The sequence below is a fragment of the Kwoniella shandongensis genome, chromosome 13 (genome assembly GCF_008629635.2).
Source record: "Kwoniella shandongensis chromosome 13, complete sequence".
Lineage (NCBI taxonomy): Eukaryota > Fungi > Basidiomycota > Tremellomycetes > Tremellales > Cryptococcaceae > Kwoniella > Kwoniella shandongensis.
This window is the reverse complement of record NC_089299.1, coordinates 537,183-555,323: the sequence shown is the minus strand read 5'-3', so window position 1 is coordinate 555,323 and position 18,141 is coordinate 537,183. Positions and strand designations below refer to the sequence as shown.

General features: G+C 49.8%; 8 protein-coding genes across 8 annotated transcripts; 6 read left to right on the top strand and 2 right to left on the bottom strand.

Annotated features, from left to right (window-relative positions):
* Window positions 1-218: 218 nt before the first annotated feature.
* Window positions 219-768, top strand: CI109_106891 (uncharacterized protein; the record flags this gene model as incomplete). Its single annotated transcript, XM_032002044.1, has 3 exons — window positions 219-476; window positions 570-638; window positions 715-768. The coding sequence occupies 3 exons, from the start codon at window positions 219-221 to the stop codon at window positions 766-768; spliced, it is 381 nt and encodes a 126-aa protein (XP_031863601.1).
* A 2,585-nt stretch (window positions 769-3,353) lies between these two features.
* On the top strand, window positions 3,354-5,043 carry CI109_106890 (uncharacterized protein; the record flags this gene model as incomplete). The annotated part of the gene is made up of 4 exons (XM_032002045.1): window positions 3,354-3,823; window positions 3,882-3,985; window positions 4,042-4,797; window positions 4,871-5,043. 4 exons carry the CDS (start codon window positions 3,354-3,356, stop codon window positions 5,041-5,043), a joined length of 1,503 nt encoding a protein of 500 aa, XP_031863602.1.
* Window positions 5,044-5,583: 540 nt separating this feature from the next.
* On the top strand, window positions 5,584-6,210 carry CI109_106889 (uncharacterized protein; the record flags this gene model as incomplete). Its single annotated transcript, XM_032002046.2, has 1 exon — window positions 5,584-6,210. The coding sequence occupies one exon, from the start codon at window positions 5,584-5,586 to the stop codon at window positions 6,208-6,210; it is 627 nt and encodes a 208-aa protein (XP_031863603.2).
* A 186-nt stretch (window positions 6,211-6,396) lies between these two features.
* CI109_106888 (uncharacterized protein) lies at window positions 6,397-7,618 on the bottom strand (the record flags this gene model as incomplete). Its single annotated transcript, XM_032002047.1, has 6 exons — window positions 6,397-6,734; window positions 6,866-6,935; window positions 6,988-7,109; window positions 7,194-7,207; window positions 7,292-7,457; window positions 7,603-7,618. The coding sequence occupies 6 exons, from the start codon at window positions 7,616-7,618 to the stop codon at window positions 6,397-6,399; spliced, it is 726 nt and encodes a 241-aa protein (XP_031863604.1).
* Window positions 7,619-8,180: 562 nt separating this feature from the next.
* On the top strand, window positions 8,181-9,578 carry CI109_106887 (uncharacterized protein; the record flags this gene model as incomplete). Its single annotated transcript, XM_032002048.1, has 5 exons — window positions 8,181-8,433; window positions 8,633-8,738; window positions 8,870-9,046; window positions 9,139-9,346; window positions 9,420-9,578. The coding sequence occupies 5 exons, from the start codon at window positions 8,181-8,183 to the stop codon at window positions 9,576-9,578; spliced, it is 903 nt and encodes a 300-aa protein (XP_031863605.1).
* An 826-nt stretch (window positions 9,579-10,404) lies between these two features.
* CI109_106886 (uncharacterized protein) lies at window positions 10,405-12,287 on the top strand (the record flags this gene model as incomplete). The annotated part of the gene is made up of 7 exons (XM_032002049.1): window positions 10,405-10,680; window positions 10,745-10,801; window positions 10,858-10,929; window positions 10,994-11,306; window positions 11,372-11,971; window positions 12,026-12,105; window positions 12,165-12,287. 7 exons carry the CDS (start codon window positions 10,405-10,407, stop codon window positions 12,285-12,287), a joined length of 1,521 nt encoding a protein of 506 aa, XP_031863606.1.
* A 308-nt stretch (window positions 12,288-12,595) lies between these two features.
* On the bottom strand, window positions 12,596-13,708 carry CI109_106885 (uncharacterized protein; the record flags this gene model as incomplete). Its single annotated transcript, XM_032002050.1, has 3 exons — window positions 12,596-12,625; window positions 12,693-13,070; window positions 13,253-13,708. 3 exons carry the CDS (start codon window positions 13,706-13,708, stop codon window positions 12,596-12,598), a joined length of 864 nt encoding a protein of 287 aa, XP_031863607.1.
* A 1,011-nt stretch (window positions 13,709-14,719) lies between these two features.
* CI109_106884 (cystathionine beta-lyase) lies at window positions 14,720-17,895 on the top strand (the record flags this gene model as incomplete). Its single annotated transcript, XM_032002051.1, has 8 exons — window positions 14,720-14,987; window positions 15,056-15,296; window positions 15,367-15,975; window positions 16,034-16,735; window positions 16,795-17,097; window positions 17,160-17,367; window positions 17,429-17,588; window positions 17,648-17,895. The coding sequence occupies 8 exons, from the start codon at window positions 14,720-14,722 to the stop codon at window positions 17,893-17,895; spliced, it is 2,739 nt and encodes a 912-aa protein (XP_031863608.1).
* Between the last annotated feature and the right edge of the window lie 246 nt (window positions 17,896-18,141).

Here is an 18,141-nt window from a genome sequence, read left to right as displayed (position 1 = left end):
ATGAGTGGATCGGCCACGAGGCGGCTCATGCGACGTTACAATGATCGCAAAGGACCCTCCTTTCCCCCTCGTATCAGAGAGTCTTGTCCAATGAGTCCTCACACCTTGCCCAATCGCCCAACCGCACCTAGTTGTCTTCGCTTCAAATCTTGGCTGTTCTCACTTGACTCACAGACATCGTTGCCTCATTCTTTGACGAACTTCGATCCCCCATCAATATGCCAGCTGTCAAGCGCGAGTATACTCCGTCCGGATCGGATAACGGCTCCGAGCTCGACATCAAACCGTCCCTCACCCCACCACCCAAGTCGAAAAAGGCAAAGACCGCGAAAGCAACCTCCTCAACCGCCTCGTCAGCCAAGAAGACTCAATCGCCCAAGAAGAACAACTCGACCTTGTCGGATGGGGAAAAGAAGATGGGTGCATGGTCTGTCGAGGAGTTGAAATTGCTCTATACTATCATGGCTCCTAAACGCGTGAGTGAACCTCACTCACCCGGATTATACCTCACTCTTGTTCAGTCTTTGCTGTGCTATCGTATGATGTTTAGCTAAAGCATTATGCCACAGACTGGAGTCAACTGGAATGATGTCGCGGGTCAGATACCAGGTCGTGAAGCCAAGAGTTGCGTGAACAAGGTCAGTACCTATCCATCATCCCTCATTGTCTGATAGTGTGGGCTGACGAGAGCGATATCTTGTCTCTGGAGAACAGTGGACTAGGATGCAAGGAAAGATCTTGGAGCTGCTTGAGGCGATGGGTCAGTGATCTGGAGGAGGCTGGACGAGTCATACATCGTGCGAAGGCATCGGTAAACAGTACACCTGGTATTGGATGCACTGAGGTGATGCAAAGTCGAAAGCCACACTCGACCTACCACGGGATCCCACCGGACTCACAATCTGCCGACTCACTCGCACAACCACAAGTCAGATTCAACGACATCCCGCGCGGCTAAAGAGTTGTCACCTCTGCAATCTTGGCATACACAGATCTATCTCAATAACATGGTGATGGCTCGCAAACGGTCAATTGCCTGTTTCTGTTTCTGTTTCCGTTTCGGCGATACGGACCAACGCAAGCATAAAGCAAATCTTGGTCCATTTCCGACGGACCGAGTCAGGTACGCGGCGAGCCAAGCAGGTACAAACAGACAGTTTATGCAAGTGCAAGTCGTACAGAGACCGGCATAGCTGTCGTCATCCCGTTTGCTGTCCCGCTATAATAATATCCTAATGTTGTAAGGTCGTAGTTGGCTGTAGGCCTAATGTCGGACTGGATAAATAGTGAAAGGTATGGGAAGGGTGTCTCATTAGTCGTAGGATATCGTGAGTGGTGAGACATCTGCTTGAAGTGATAGATAGGTTTAGGATTGCATGCTTGCAGTGGTGGTTCTGTTAGCTCATAGTAAAGACCCCCGTGCCGTCTTCTACCTGTGTGGTCAGGGACAATATCGGGAGTGTGACATAATGTATCTCAGGGTAAAAGAAGCCACTTATATCCCGGGATAGAGGTACGAGTAGTACAGTAGATGTACACAAACCACGTTCTTCTCTTTCTGCCTCTTTGACTACGTACTCATGCCATGCCATGCCGAACCCGTTTTCCTGGAACCTGAATAAAATAAGATAAAAAAATGATTCAGAAGCGGTGTAAAGGCAGTTGGGTTATGAGGACGAAGACGATCCTATTACGCCTTTTTACGATCGACGTTGACGCCCCCACTCGTCTGCGAACCAGCTGTGTCGCTAGAAGAAGCAAATTCCTCGGAGGACGGAGGACAGAGGACGGCCCCCCGGACCTGACCCCCGGACCACAACCAACGAAACCCGTTTTAGTACGGTTTCATCTTGTCTCCCGTAGTAGTACATGAAAACACCTCTTTTTTCTTCTCTTTACGAGCATAGAGAACTGCGAGAGTGAGGGAGAGCGGTGAACACCGACGTCATTTAATTTGTCGTCTAAATGCAGAGTCAACACGCATTCCGGGGTACTACAAGTAGCACAGGCAGTAACTGACTGCTGTCTCGAACATGATTCGGGGAGAAGCTGGACCACCATTATGGGGCCAGATGTATGCATGCCGTGTTTGTATGCGTGTATGGAAACTCGTTGAGAGAATCACGAATCAATTTATGATGGCGATGACGTTGTATGGTGTATGGTGTATGGTGACTACAGTATAACAGCTGTAGTGGTAGTGGTAGCGGTCAAATCTCAGGGAAAAATAAACAAACGAGCTTTAGACCTAGAACCAGCATTTTATTCTACTACCTGGTACTGCGTTTTATTTTCCAGTCAGCCCACCTGGTCACCCATCCATCCATTGGTACATACTGTACATACATACCACAACATTAAGTATACATCTGTCATTCATATACACACTTGTACACATTCATTGTAGATTGCATTCAAATCACTCTTTTCCGACCCGAATTTTTCAGTCTCTCGAACAATCATAAAGCGGTGTAGACGGGACGATATATTAGAGTGAGTGAGTGAAAAGCGCTTGTCTTGTCGGAGAAAGAAAAGGGCAGGCAAAGGGCATACGCCGTCTTCTCGGTCCGCACAAAATCATAATATCATGATTGTCCTTCCTCTCGAGCCAGCCGGTCTTCAGCTGGTACTCGTCATGTGGACCTGCGGATGCATAGTGCAGACGAAACTTGCGACGGAACGGAAGATGCGATAAGAGTCGTATTGGAGGATTTGTTTGTGTCTGTGTGTGTGTGCAGAAAGGGCGCAAAGGGCAGCTAGCTTCTGTGACAACCAGCCTCAGGCTCGTTTTCCCGCTGCGATTGTATCAACAACCAGCATTCCTTTCATCTCCTCACACAAGGCTCAGTGGCTCCGCTCGATCTCGAACATTACCTTGGCATCATCAATAATGTGACCATCGCTGATCATTCTCTCTTTTTGCGACGTTAACCCAACAGATCCAAAAACAAATTCGCATCAACAAGTAGACTAGTGGGACTGCGGATACACAGCATCGTATACCCCCCCTCACCTCCATTCATTCCTTTCTACAGCCAACATTGTCATCGTGCGCAACTCCCACTCAGTTTCGCAACGCCATACACACCACATTACTGTGCATATCGTACTCGACTCTAACAGTAGTTAGAAAGGAAAACTTCTTTGTGGCAGAGAGGAAAAACCGTCATCATTTTCATTCCAGAGACGGACAATTACGGAAGACTACGCCATCGAATCGGAAAGTTGTATACGACTACAGCAGCTAGACACATCCTCAATTTTGCCCCGGTCCTCAATCGGATAGATAGATAATCCATCCCCATCCTTCTTAGCCGGTTGGCAACCTCTGCCCATCTCGGTGTAATCAGAAAATGTCGTCTCAAGCGGCAGCTGGGACATCCAGTGCTCCAGCATCGACAACGCCAGCACCTTCAGCGGCGGCTTCAAGCACTGCAGCTGCTTCTTCAGCGCCTGCATCGAGCGGTGCTGTGCCCTCGTCATCAGCAGCAGCGGCAAGCTCAGGATCGGGCAATCCATCCGCATCTTCAGCTGCCTCGTCAACCAGTGCCAGTATCAGTGCCAGTGCAAGTGCAAGTGGCACCTCCTCCTCTGCCCCCTCCTCAAGCTCGGCTTCGTCTCAAGCGTCATCCTCGACGTCCGCACAGATCGTCAACGCAACATCTACGTCCACAAACCCAGCAGCACTCACTTCGACTACGGGGATCAGTAAAGGCGCTATCGGTGGAATCGTTGGTGGTGTGGTAGGAGGTCTGGTGGTCCTGATATTGTTGTGGACATGGTGGAGAAGAAGAAAAACTAGAGGGGACAAAGTACCGCCTCCGTGAGTGGCGACCCCTCAGCCCTGTTTCATCGCTAGTTAAGCTAACACCCCTTCATAGACCGCCTCGGGATATGGCGTACCACTCGCAATCTATTGCTCACGGTCGATCAGGCTCGATGGCTACCATGGGTCATCAAAGAAGAGCTAGCACATATTCATCTCGTAAGTACCTCGCCTCGTTGGAGCACCAAAGCTTTATTCTGATGCCGTGTAAACAGTACTTCCTCCTCCTCGAGCTCCCTCAACCTACGGCAATCACTCTCGACAACCCTCAATCTATACCAACTACCCTGTCGCCACTCCCAGTTCTGGAAGCCACGAAGCGTCTCCGCCCTTGCCTCCTTCAACTTCATCCGGATCGTCTGAAACACCTTCATTGTCGACGGGAGGCGCGAACACGCCGGGAGGAGCTATGCCTATGTCGGTTCCCGATGGATCTAAACCGGTACTCGCCCCGATCGTCACCCAACTCAGCCGGGATAATAGCGGAAGCAGCGAGGAGATGCGAGCGGGCCAACGACCGAGACATGTTAGCTCAGTTGACAGACTTCGAGGTGATGCACACGGACCGAACCAGGGCAACGGAAGCGATCGAGCTCCTTCGCCCGCTTCCACTCGACCAGGTTCAGAGATGGGCACCGAATACAACTCCCGAGCCAACTCGCCTCATGCTTCGATGAGCGGTTTCCCAAGTCCAGGATCATTACCACGACCTTCGAGCTCTCGACCTGGTTACCCTCGACCCAGCTCGATGAACTCGCTCTCGTCGAGTCGATATCTGCATGTCGGACCAGCGGGACGAGCGCCACACCAAGGAAGACCGATACAGTTGGAGATGCCACGATTGTTAGGAGCGAGACCTGATTCGAACGGCGACTTCTTTGGGTCGACTGGAAGAATTCACGAAGGACCGTCGTTGGGCTTGGACGAGATGGGACGGATTAATAGAGGATCGAGACAGTTCAATGATCCAGGTGAGTGTAACTTTGCTGACATGGTAATACAGTCGAATTCATTACTGACTTCAAGTTCTTTGCTCTCTGATAGGCTATGCCACAGCGCCTACTCGAATGCGAGTACCGTCAAATCAGTCACTATCAAATCGATACAACCAAGGTCCAAGTAGCTTTGATGAGCATAATGATGGACGATCCCCTTCTACGCCGAGAAGAGCGCCGGAACGGATAGCGGATCCTAATACTGTATTGCAACGGAGGTAGACGTGGAAAGTGATACACATACAAAAAATGGACATTCATCTATATTTTTTCGCATCGTCATGTCGTAGTCAATTTAGCATTCTCAGTTTCTTATATATTTCAACTCTGTTCGTTATATCTGTGGTAAATAGACAGGTATTTATATTATAGTCAAACAATCAAGAAGAGTCGGCAGAGACCACTCGGATCTGGTCGGCAAGTTGTGTTGGTTTGATCACCAAAGCATTTCGTGGATGGACACTTTGTGAAATTGGTTGTCATGAACAACATGCATAGAGCTTGCGAGCATACGCTGTGCGAATTGAAATTATAACCTTTGTTCTCCCTACGCTGCCAAGGCTCATGCAACATTGTGCTTTTGGCATCTCAACATCGGTAGTGCTTGTATCGAGCTATCGTCTTCCACTCTAATGATGATGAGCTACTACAATCAGACACTCTAAAATTCATCAGGCAAGAGATGGAAAGGGCCATGCAATATATACAAGAGCAAGAGTATGTATTTAGCGCTTGACCATGATGATGTATGATACAAGTCGGATGGTTGGTTATCCTTCAATTTGTTCAGAGTGGACGACCTCCACTTTGGGCTTTGTCGCTCGCGGTAATCGAGTTGAACATATACTGTACTACCTCTTTCTTTCCCATTATTCCTTTTTAGAATTACACGTCTACACAATCAAAATGACTCTCCCAAACTCGACCACCAATCTCCTCCGTATCCCACCTCCGCCTTCGCTCAGTAGCGAAACGACCGAACCTACGCTCGAAGGACTACTCAACCAGATCTTGACGTTGACATTGAAAGATGGTCGTATCATCGTTGGGGTGTTCATTTGCGTCGACAAAGGATGTAATATCGTCCTGAGAGAAGCTGAAGAGTTCCAAGGTGGAGCTGCTACCCTCACTCGACCTCTCACTGGACAACAAGGAGAAGAAGACGGAGAAGAGGCGTCTAAAAGAGAAGAGATGGACAGGTTATTGAAAGCCAATAGGGAAGAGTATTGGCCTAGGTCAGAACCCTTTGCAGGGTGGGGAACGGGATTTGGGGGAAGGAATATGGGGATGGTAGGTGTGAAGGGGGAGGATGTGGTCAAGATTGAGGTAGGGAAGGAAATTTGGCGAGGAATCGGTGGTAAAGTCGATCAGGAAGAGACGGGCGAGTAAGGCGGCGTGGGTATTATACAAGCTGGTGTGAGGTATCATCACAGGAAGACTACGTGAGTACTCAGGACGAAGAGCGACATGCGACGTCCCACATGTACTGATGCTGAATTGATACATCTGACTATGCTACAGGTCTTCTCAACTTCCACGCTACACACTTCGCCTTGGCTCAGTAATTCGACGTGCCTACTCCTCAGTATAACCCTTCTTCCCTCTTGCATCGAACCACTTCCTATACTCCTCCCAGCCCCATTTCTTCACCCCTACCTTACCACGCGCTCTCACAATCCCTCTCACCTCTTTTCTCTCCTCTTCGTCCCGGAAGCAATTACTCCACCACTTGTCCATACTGTCCCCTCGCATCGAACCTTCTTCGAACGACAACAAGCCTTCAGAATGGGCTGCGACAAAGTAGAGCACAAGAGGTGCGGCGTGGGGTTGAAGCGTCGTGGGGAACTCGGAGAGGTGTTTCAGGATGCGGGTCAGACGAAGGAGGTTGTGAGAGCGGGAACGGAGGTTATCCACTGTAGTGTGAATGGAGTGTAATTAGCCATGCTTACTTCACGGTGGCTAGGTGAGGTCACATGGGGGGACGGGGTGCGGCCGAGATCCGAGCGGGATGTGGTCATGGCTGGAAGATCGAAGGGCGACTCACAACGCTCTTTGTGGTCTGGAGACGGCTGTAACCTCCCGCTGTCAAATTCTATCCCATAGAATCTCAACATCTATTTTCGCTATATCAGCCATGTACCCTTGCTTCATAATGTCATCACCAACCATCTTGTAAGACCGGAGGAGACGCGCAGTAATATCTGAATCCTGTTCCATAGCTTTGATCTCGTGAGGTTCGAGTGGTTGAGCTCGGGGATTGACCCCGTGTTCTCGAATGGGGAAGAACCCTATTGAGAGAAAAAGCTCGAGTCAGCTACCAAATAAATGCTATGCTTAGTCTTTGAAGCTGTTTATCGAGGAAGCTTGCACACATTGGATATATCCACTAGAGAAGAAGACAAGTCAGTCAGCTGAGCACCATCTCGTATCTATTGAAACGAGGACATGAGGCAGGCAGCTGAGGACCTACTGATTCAACTCCAATTCGACATAATCACGCTCATGAGCTCTCATGAATTCCTCATATTTGAGGTTATCAGGTTGCAAGGGGAGCTTGTTGGAGTAGAAGAGGAGGTTGGACGAAGCAGAGGGGTTTGGTCTGACGTTGGGGTATGAGGTGAGAAATTGGTCAACGTCTGTCGAGTAGACGAATTCAGCAAAAGAAGACAAGATAGCGCACGAAAGTATAATATAGGACATCTCGTCAGTAAATCAACAGATCCAGATGATTCCCAGGCAGAAGTAGGAGTGGTGGAAATAAGCTAGGCTGTACGAACTCACCTCGTGGTCGACCCATCTTGTGTGAGACGCTGAAAGGTCGCCGTCGTAGTCGGAGATTGGGTACCGTCGATGTTACAGGACACACTGCTATTTGACTGAATAACAAGAGAGCAGGGACAGAACGATAGAAAGAAGGAATCGATGCGCGAGTCGAGATTGTTCTAGCTAGGGTGATTGACATCACTTGTAGTGAATTTTGTGAAGTTGAGCTCGGACCCTCGTGTGTGGGAAGCTAAGATCTGTCCCTCTACTGGATTTTACACGATACCGAGCAGTCTATGTGCACACAGTCTTCAGTCGCTGGCGAGTTATATCTTTTGCGATGCAATTGAATCCACGCATTCCTTCTGAAAGTATGTAGGAGCCCGTCATTGAGGTTGTACAGAGCGGAGGCCCCACAATCACTAAACGTCCAGCGTAGACATCACGTGATTTGCGGCTTCGCTGAAACTCGGATGTTATCCAACAACCCTTTGGTTGTCCAAAAAAAACAAAAAGTCAACCTCAAGTACACTTGTGCTCAGATCACACACATTCCTCTGCGCGAATTAGGCAAATCGCTTCATTGTACTGCAACAATGTCTCTCCTGCCAACTCTCCGAGCGCAAGCTTCCACCTCATCCATCACTCCCTTCGCTCAGCTCGTCCGACCTCATCCCCTTCTTCAAACGGCAGCGACACGAATCCGATTCGCATCCACTTCGACGCCTAATACCGCGAAGTCAGTACAAGATGTCGAGAAGGAACTGGAAGAGCAGAGAGCGATGATTAGTAGATCGGCGAGGATGAATCCTGGTATGGATGTGACTTCGCAGGTGTTGCCGGTTTTTGGTAAGTGCGCGAACTGTTGGTGTTGGAACGATGTTTAGGAGTGGGGCGAGGGGTGTGCTCTGTGTCTGGCGTAGAATGACACATGACTGTCCCCATCATGAAAGATTGCTGAGAGAGATGGAGACGTTTGGAGATCGGGATTGATCGAAGCAACGGTCTAAAATATGTTCGCATGCTGACTTTGACTTATCGTCCACAGAGTCATATATCGACCCACCAAAACCTGTCACTTACTTTTTGAATCGCAGTAAAGATAGAGAGTACAAACTGGCAAGGAGAGAAAGGAGCAACTTGACAATCCAATCGTGAGTGCAATTTTATGTCTTGCTTATCCACCTGAAATTCAGAGCTCCTTGGCTTCCTACAAGAGGTTTCCGCCGCGATGCAAGTGGAGAGCGCAATCAGGACATCACCACTGACGTCTGTCTTCGCTCAGCGTCGCCGAGCTCATATCGCGAGGAGGTATCAACCAGTACAGAAATAGTTTCTGGAGATGGTACGCACCCGGACCCATGCGAAATCTCTGGATTTATATACGGAGAGATGGGATGTTGAAGAAGGAGTTGGCGGAACTGAAGGAGAAGTACTACGACTATATGAGGGTTCAGGCTTCGTGAGTCCTGTGTCTATGTTGTTAATCCAACTTGGCGGTATTGCGCCAGCTGTGAGTCACAGACGTGATCTGATAACTGGCATCTATCGCAGAGGAACGTTGGGTCAAGCATCTCACTTAGCCAAGGACAACGCGTTGAGCATAGCGCAAAGCGTGATCAAAGGCAGAAGAGATAAATTGACCTGGCAACTGGTCAAGGAGAATGTCAAACCTCGTCTCGTGTCTGCTCGAATGACGATCATGGATCCTAGAGATATGAGAATGGCAGCTCAGATGGTTGTGACGTTCGACACGCAACAGGTAAGTCGGGAGGAGATTGCCGTTCCCAAACCACAAAGAGGGACGATCTGTAACTAACAAGTGTATTGTACAGGCCCTCGTCACCCAGAAAGGTAACGCTACGCCTACCAGACGGACACAACGAGTGCTCGACCATATAATCTTTGAAAGATTGATCCCGGCCAAGGATGGGTCTGGATGGAAGATCAAGGGCAAATTGTTAGAGCCCAAGGTTGCAGCCAAGGCAGAGTAAGGGGCAGTCGGATTTGCAGAAAGCGTCTGAACAGAGAAAAGGAATGGTTGGACGATCACTACCGCACATTTCATGCATGGGTTTCAAGGCAACTCAACGGGTACAACAAGCATCTCGCTTTCAATGTAAGGGGTAAATGATTGATAGGCTCGCGGAAATGGGGATACTGCTTGCGAGGCACGTGGTCATGACGTACACCTTCCGGTTATTCGTCATGCAATATCTCTCGCTCGCAATAAGAGTCGCCACCCCTTGATGCAGTAGCACCTGTCGTCCGTAACAGATCGAACGCAATAGCTGTCACATCCTGCACGAACGTGCTGGGACAGGAGCAACCCTGTGAGGATATGAGTCTGTCAGCGCTTGTCGAGGTATGGCCTCATAATAATAAGAGGGGCCCTCTTCCAGGTGTTCGCATCGATTGTTCCGTCGATCCATGCCCAAGTCTGATCGGTCTGCGCATGGCGTCAGATCAAGTAAGAAAGAGTCAGGTGATACAGGGGTAAGCTGTAAGATGTATGGGGTCCAGCTCGGCCATCGGGTCATACATACATTGTCAAGTAGTAGCAGTCATTCGCACGCAATCATGTTCCGTTCCAGCATACCGTACACTCGCATAATAATAGCGTATGCATCAGAGCGTAGTCTCGTCGTAGTCAGTACTTTTAGTCAAGGTCACGTCATACGACGTTACAAAGGATCATCGAATCATCGCACCACGCAAGCGTTCATCCCTTCCGCATTGGCTTGCATATAAACCAATTCCCCCTTCTATTCTACTTCTCTTCCTCTTCTCCATATCCGGTGAATCGCCTTTCATCACACAATGCGATACACGTCCCTCTTACTCCTCCCACTCGCCCTTGCGGCGCCGGCCAAGTTCCAAACCCCCGAGTTGACTGTCTCCCAATGGAGTCAGGTCCAAGCGGGTTTCGTTGATGGTGTTCGATCCCTCTCTTCCTGGTCTTGGAACAAGGCGGAAGAGATGATCGAGGAGATCGAGTCCATTGAAGCAGCGTCCGCTCCCAAGAGCGAGTTGACCATCTGGCAACAGCTCAAAGCCGATCCTCACAGCTTTAGCAAGCTTGTCAAAATCATCGAGGTGAGTAGAAAGTCATAGCTGCTCGATGTGGAACTGTCTTGCTAACTATCGAATGCAACTATAGTTTGAGGAGAAGGCTATCAAGTACCTCGATGACAAGGATTCGCAGATCACCTTCTTTGTGAGTTACTCTGTCCTTGGGCTATCATGACTGATTACTGACGCACTCATGGATAGGCACCCAACAACGATGCTCTGACCCCACCTCATCACCATGATGACGATGATGATGACGATGAGTTCATCAACGTATGTGATCCTTCGTCTTTTGCCCTTACTTCAACGAATGCTCACCCACACTTGCCAACCACAGCTCCTTAACACCCCTTCTCTTGCGTCGCTTTCCGCTGTTCTCGAGCGTGACCCCTCTTTCGCCGCGGCCGAGGACGACCACCATCACCACCACCACCATGACGATGATGACGATCCCGACAAGAAGAAGAAGCGAAAGGAGATTTTCAAGATCATTGCTGGCAAGGTTCTGCAATACCACGGTCTTACTAAGGCATACACGGCTCAGGAGCTAGCGCAGAACTCGACCATCGAGACCGCACTTAAGGCAGAGGATGGAAGTTACGCCGGTCTTCACAGGAGAATCAGAATTGACAAGTCTTTCGTCCCTCCTTGTAGGTTCAGTTGAGATGTCTGTCCTTCATAAAGGTCACAGCTGATACTACTCTGCCCTACATAGCTCTCAAGATCAACTTCTACGCCAAGGTGCTTGTATCAGACATCAAGTCTCGAAACGGCTACCTTCACACATTGAACCACCCGCTTATCCCTCCAGGATCGATCCTCGAGGAGCTCTTCCTCTTCCCTGACACGTTCTCCACTCTCACCTCTACTGTGCAGAAGATTCACGAAGCCCACCTTCTCGACTGGAAGTACGAGCACTCTCACAACTCTTCCGCCTCGCACCACCACGGGAAAGAGGAACATGGTCACTTCCACGGTGCACCTCTTGCGACTCTCTTTGCTCCATCTAACGCTGCATTCCACCTTATCCCCCCAAGACTCAAGTTCTACCTCTTCTCTCCTTTCGGCGAGAGGGCTTTGAAGAAGGTCCTCGCCTACCACTACCTTCCCAGGACCCTGCTCTTGTCCGAGGTGCTCTACACCGAGAAGCACAAGTCCAGTGAGATCGACGGCTTTACCGACTCCCTGGGCTCTTACGAAGTGTTCAACATTGCCGACGACCCTAGCTTCCACAAGGAGTTGACGGTTCACACCGCCCTTCCCAACGCAACCCTGAAGGTCGTGATTGACAAGACCAAGTTCCTTCCCGTTGAGGGTGAGTGGGCCATGGCACACCTTTTGGGAACCAAGTGCTGACCTTTTCCATCAGGCGCTGTCAAAACTACCATCAAGGTCAACGACGAGCCAGTCGAGGTGATTGACGTCCCTGCCCGTAACGGTGCTTCTCACGTAAGTTATTGTCATCTTCGGTTGGGGTCATACTTCGATCCTGATCTTTTGCTTTCCAGGTTCTCGGCAAGCTCCTCGTTCCTCCTCACCACCACCATGACCACAAGGGCGAGGACATCTCTTCTCAGGACTCTTGGGAGAACTGGGAGGAGTGGCTTCCCGCATGGGCCAACGAGGAGTAAGGTCCAGTTTGCCTTGCGACAGGAGTTCTCTCATTTCTAGCTATAATGCAAAATGCGCAGTCGGAAGGATACTGAAATCGGATCGAAGCCATAGTAGTGATGTACGATAGTCAGAAGATATGTTTAGTTATGCATTTCATGCGTCCGAGAGTCGTTCTGGTTCATGACCACGAAGCAGTGATTTGGATAGGAAACACTTGCGGGACAAGTTACGATGCCTTCGTGATCATGTACAATTGCAATTGTCCCGTTTCTACAACAAGCTACTCTACTTTATGACACCCGTCTATGCTACACAGATCACAATATTAAGGTCCATTCATGTACTGCTCCTCCTCCTGAGTGGTAATACGCAATTAGTGAAGCAGTCTTGCGCAGACGTTTTGAGCTAACAACGTTACTCACGTTGATATCCTCAAGCTCCCTGCTAAACCCACACTCGTTGGGTCGCCTACCACGTTTACGCCTCTTCGACCTAACTTCCCCATTACGCATCTGAACATCTCCCCTTGAGCTAGTCACTTCGTCGTAAATGTGTAATGCTTGATCGAACCGATGATCCAATTCGACGACCTGAGCAGAAATGTTGACCGTGGTGAGTCTGAGCGCTTCTGAGAAATCGAGAAACTCGCCAAACGAGATTGTTGGTACGTTCGAAGAGCGAATTTTCATGAATTCCTCGTCTAGAAGCCGAGGGAGTAGAATTATAGTTGATTTGGAAAGGTGATCGTTGTGCAAGACTGTTTCGACGTTACTAGAGGTCAAACAGTCGCCACCCAGTGTCTATACCACGAGAGTCAATGTCAGTATAGTTCGAGTCGGGTCACTTTCTAGGTTTCTTTTCTCTGCAAGCTTCTCGTACCTCCTCACCACCACAGCCACAAGGACGAAGACATCTCGTCTCAGGACTCTTGGGAGGACTGGGAGGAGTGGCTCCGCATGGGTTGATGAGCAGTAACGCGTACCTTTATATAATCTGCGATGTAACCGACAGCACGATTCCAGGCGAATGCGGAATGAGCTACCTTCGTCTCCCGCTCTCGAAACCTGTGATCTACTCGATGGGACTTGGGTAATTTCCGATATGTGACACGCTCCACGGTCGACTCGATGTATAACGATTCAAAGAGCGGGGGCACGGGAATAGTGAATTTCTGGTCCGAGAGTACATTGCAATTCGATAGAGTGACAGGTATACCTAACACTTGGTGAATGGCTAACCGGCGAGGTTTCTCTTTCTTCTGTTTGGCTGCCCGGTAAAGCCTCAACGGATCGATCTTGCGATGTGAGGAGGTTGCTACTTCAGGCGACGGGGCGAGCGACCGTGCAGCGGAACGAGCGAGAGATGTCCCGCTTCTATCGCCACGAAATTTGTAGAAGGCGGCGCTGCTGTGATCTCGTTGACTGGGTATCTTTGGCATTTCTGTTTGACAAGAACAATCAGAGCAGCTGATGACGATGATGAAGAAGAACAAGAAAAAGCGGAACATTGTACATCAATCAACATGAGCTGATTTGTTTACCTCTGTACGCTCGAATTGAATTAAGCTTCATATGCTACCCTTGTCGCAGTCGTCATCATATGCTCTTTGTCAGCACTAGTACTGAGACATCACCACGGTCTTGCGTGGTTCTTTTTATGTAAAGTGATACACTGTCAGAACGAGCCACAATAACGGCGTTTCCCAAAATTCCAATCCGCAAGAATGGAACTGCTCATTCTACCGACATGATAGCAGTATGTCAACCTTGGTCACACTGTGGATGCATTTCGATCATTAAAGGCGCCTTCAGGTGTGTCCGTCGTTTGTGATTCGTCGAAGAAGGCACTCCCATGAGAGATTGGGGGATTAGTCCTGAGGCTTAATCACAGATAACGGCCGGCGCATCTATCTCTTGGAGCTTTACTTACCCTTGAGGTTGTCGGCCTGGTATGAAAGGGAAGCTGAAGCAAGGTGGTCAAGGTCAAACTTTTTTGGGGAAGTCATCTCGTTGTTAGTATAGACAAGGGTCAGTAAGCTGTTGAAGGATATCACGAGTCTCGTCAGTTCTTCATTCAACGGCACAGTCTCCAAGTCAGTCATATAGAGCAATAAGATATGTAGATGCTGAATGCGGGAGTAATGGGGTTGTTCAAGAGATAGAAAGAAGCACAGCGCATAACCCAAAACGCTTAACTATATGAGTGCACCCTGTGACGTGTGATTAGCTGCATAAAAGGTAGATTACCAACGGAAGTATATTTTCGTGTTTCCATATGGTGTGATCAGCGACCCTGGCTATTATTTCCGAACGGTCAACTGGGTTCGACTCGGCTGGGTTATCTTTGGCATCCTTGATTGTCTTCATCCTTCTCCTGTTTCTGCTCCTTCTTCTACTTGATACACATCTGACTCTATCGCTATCTACTGCAAGCAAACCCTACTTGCAACATGACTACCCCATCTTCACCGGGGGAGACGTCCCTCGCTACGTCCGTCTCATCCCTCCCACCTTCTTCAGCTGCCAAATCACCGACCTATGCAGAACAATACAAAGCACGAGCTGTCAACTGGCGGTTCTCTACTCTATGCGCTTCGGTCGACAACAAGGATCAATATGGAGCCAGTTCCACACCTATCTACCAGACTGCTACCTTCAAGGGTATGGACGGGCAGTACGATTACACCAGATCTGGAAACCCAACAAGAGGCGGACTCGGTATGTTCTATTGTCTTCTTCCGACTGTCACGCGTACAGAGCTGACGGGAGCTCTGATATCCGAACAGAGAGCCACCTTGCTAGACTGTACGGTGCAACACAGACTTTTGCTCTTTCAACAGGTATGACCTGTCTTGATACCATTCTTCGACTCGTCAAGCCTGGAGAGACAGTACTTGCTGGAGACGACTTGTACGGTGGAACCAACCGACTCTTGACGTATCTTGGAACACACGGCGGTGTCGATGTCAGACATGTTGATACGACCAAAGTCGAGGCAGTATTACCTCATCTCGAGCCTGGAAACAAGTGAGTCTAGGAACTTCTATACTTGACTGTTGTCAACCTACTGTTTGCTAACCGATACTTCGCCTCTTAGGGTCAAGATGGTCCTGCTTGAATCACCCACTAATCCTCTACTCAAGATTGCGGATCTCGCTGCCATCTCTGCCGCCGTCAAAGCTGCGGCTCCCGCCGCTCTCATCGTTGTCGACAATACCATGATGTCGCCCTATCTCCAAAGACCCCTCGAGCTCGGTGCTGATATCGTTTACGACTCCGGTACAAAGTACCTATCCGGTCACCACGACCTTATGGCTGGTATCATCGCCGCTTCTCGACCTGACGTCTGCAAGGATATCGCATTCCTCATCAACTCGGTTGGTTCAGGTCTCGCTCCCTTCGACTCTTTCCTCCTTCTCAGAGGAGTCAAGACCATGTCCCTCCGAATGGACAGGCAAATGGCCACAGCTCAACTCGTCGCGGTCTACCTCGACTCTTTGGGCTTCCTCGTCCATTACCCGGGATTGAAGTCACACCCCAAGGCAGACATCCATTGGAAGCAAGCTACCGGAGCAGGAGCAGTATTGAGTTTTGTTACGGACGACAAGGCTTTGAGTGAGAGGATTGTTGGAGGAACTAGACTGTGGGGTATCAGCGTTTCCTTCGGTGCTGTCAATAGTTTGATCAGTATGCCCTGTTTGATGTCGTGAGTACAACATGTCTGGTCACCCTGTTCAACAGCTCAGCTGATTGTAACTCACTAGTCACGCTTCCATCTCCGCCGCTGTTCGAGCTGAACGAGGACTTCCCGAGAACCTCATCCGACTTTGCGTCGGTATCGAGGACCCCCGTGATCTCATTGACGACCTCGAGCACTCCTTGCTCTCAGCAGGTGCCATCACTCCCAACCTGTCTTACTCTCCATTGTCTCACGCCAAGGCCGCCGAACTCTACGCGACCGACTCCGAAGCATGGATCCTCGACCGAGCTAGGGGCTTCAAGCGACCTTCAGGAACCGCCATTGACAAGCTTATCAGCGGTGTCAAGCGGGGTCTCGGTATCACTCCGGTGAAGAACACTATCGATCAAGACATTGTCGTGTCAGCGCCCGGTAAAGTCATTCTTTTCGGAGAACACGCTGTAGTGCACGGCGTGACAGCCGTCGCTACCAGTGTCGACCTACGATGTTTCGCTGTTCTCTCACCTCGATCCGACGAGAAGGTAGGACTGGAAGTGCCCGATCTCGATGTGGAATTGGAATGGAAGATCTCGAAATTGCCTTGGAACTTGCTACCCGTGCACAGCCAAGGTCAGAAACGTGTCGCCGACAAGGAACTTGATCCCCCGCTTCTTCAAGCCATCGAGGGATTGGTCAATACACATGTGGAAGTAGGCAAAACGGGAATTGGATCAGCAATTGCGTTCCTGTACCTGTACATGGTGATGGCGGGATCCGAATCGAATGCGTGAGTATATCACGCGTATGTACCTCCTCAGTATCAAGCTAACTGGTTATATAATACAGTTTGGCAGTAACTTTTACTGCCTCATCTAACCTGCCTATAGGAGCCGGTCTTGGCTCTTCCGCTGCCTACTCTGCCTGCGTTGCTTCAGCTCTCTTGCTGGCCCATTCTCATATCTCCGCTCCTACCGATGACACTCTTTCGGCTTCCGCGACAAACATCGTCGATGGTTGGGCGTTCTTGTCTGAGAAAGTCCTGCACGGAAACCCTAGCGGTATCGACAACGCTGTCGCCGTGAGAGGTGGAGCTGTCGCGTACACTCGTGCGGTGGGCGGAAGATCGGGCGGTTTGAACAACCTTCACGGGTGAGTACATATTGTAGACATATTGAAAGGGGTGGCATGACTGATTGGGTATATCAAAACAGCTTCTCGTCAGTCCGTCTTCTCCTCACCAACACGCTGGTTGCGAGAAACACCAAATCTCTCGTCGCTGGTGTGTCGGCCAAACGATTGGCAGAGCCTCATGTGGTCGACCCTATCCTCGATGCTATCCAGGAGATCAGTGATGAGGCGCAGACTCTGTTGAGTGGTCAGGCTCATGCGGACAGGAAAGAGCTGGTCTCAAGGTTGGAGGTGAGCCTGTCGAGTGTCGCGGTATCTCTCGTTTCACATGCTGACATGATCGTATCTGCAGACTTTGATCATGGAGAACCACACACATCTTGTCAACCTTGGAGTGTCTCACCCATCTCTCGAGGCGATTGTGGCTGCTACCGCTGCTGAGCCCTTTGGCCTTGCCTCCAAGTTGACCGGTGCAGGAGGCGGTGGCTGTGCTGTTACTCTCATCCCTGATGGTGAGTTTGTAGTGTACATCAATACTGTGCATTTCGTAGCTAACCCTTGTTCGTTGTAGAGTTCCCACAATCAACACTCAAGGAGTTGATTGAGACCCTTGAGCGAAACGGCTTCCAACCGCATCTAACCACACTTGGTGGTCCAGGTCTTGGTATCCACACCCCGACAGCCACGGACGATGACAAGGTTGGATCAGACGAAGCCGGGGAAGGTGTCATCGTCCCCAAGCGTGCGGGTCTCAGAGACGCTGGAGCGGACGGGTTGGCAAGCTGGGCTGAGAGATTGGGCGGCTGGACATATACTTAGATTGGATTGATTTCATGGTGAGATATCAAATGTAGAGTAGTTGTTTTGTATATATAAATTCGAGTGTATATAGGTTGTGATGGCATCTAAAGATTATCTTGACGTCGGCGTGTTTGTAACGCTTGGATCTCATTCGCGGATCATCCAATATGACCGGTCTTATCTTTCGACCGGCCAAAGATCCCTGTGGTTATCAGGAAGAAGAGGTCAATGCAACCGACTCTGCGCACACGAACGTTCTCGCAG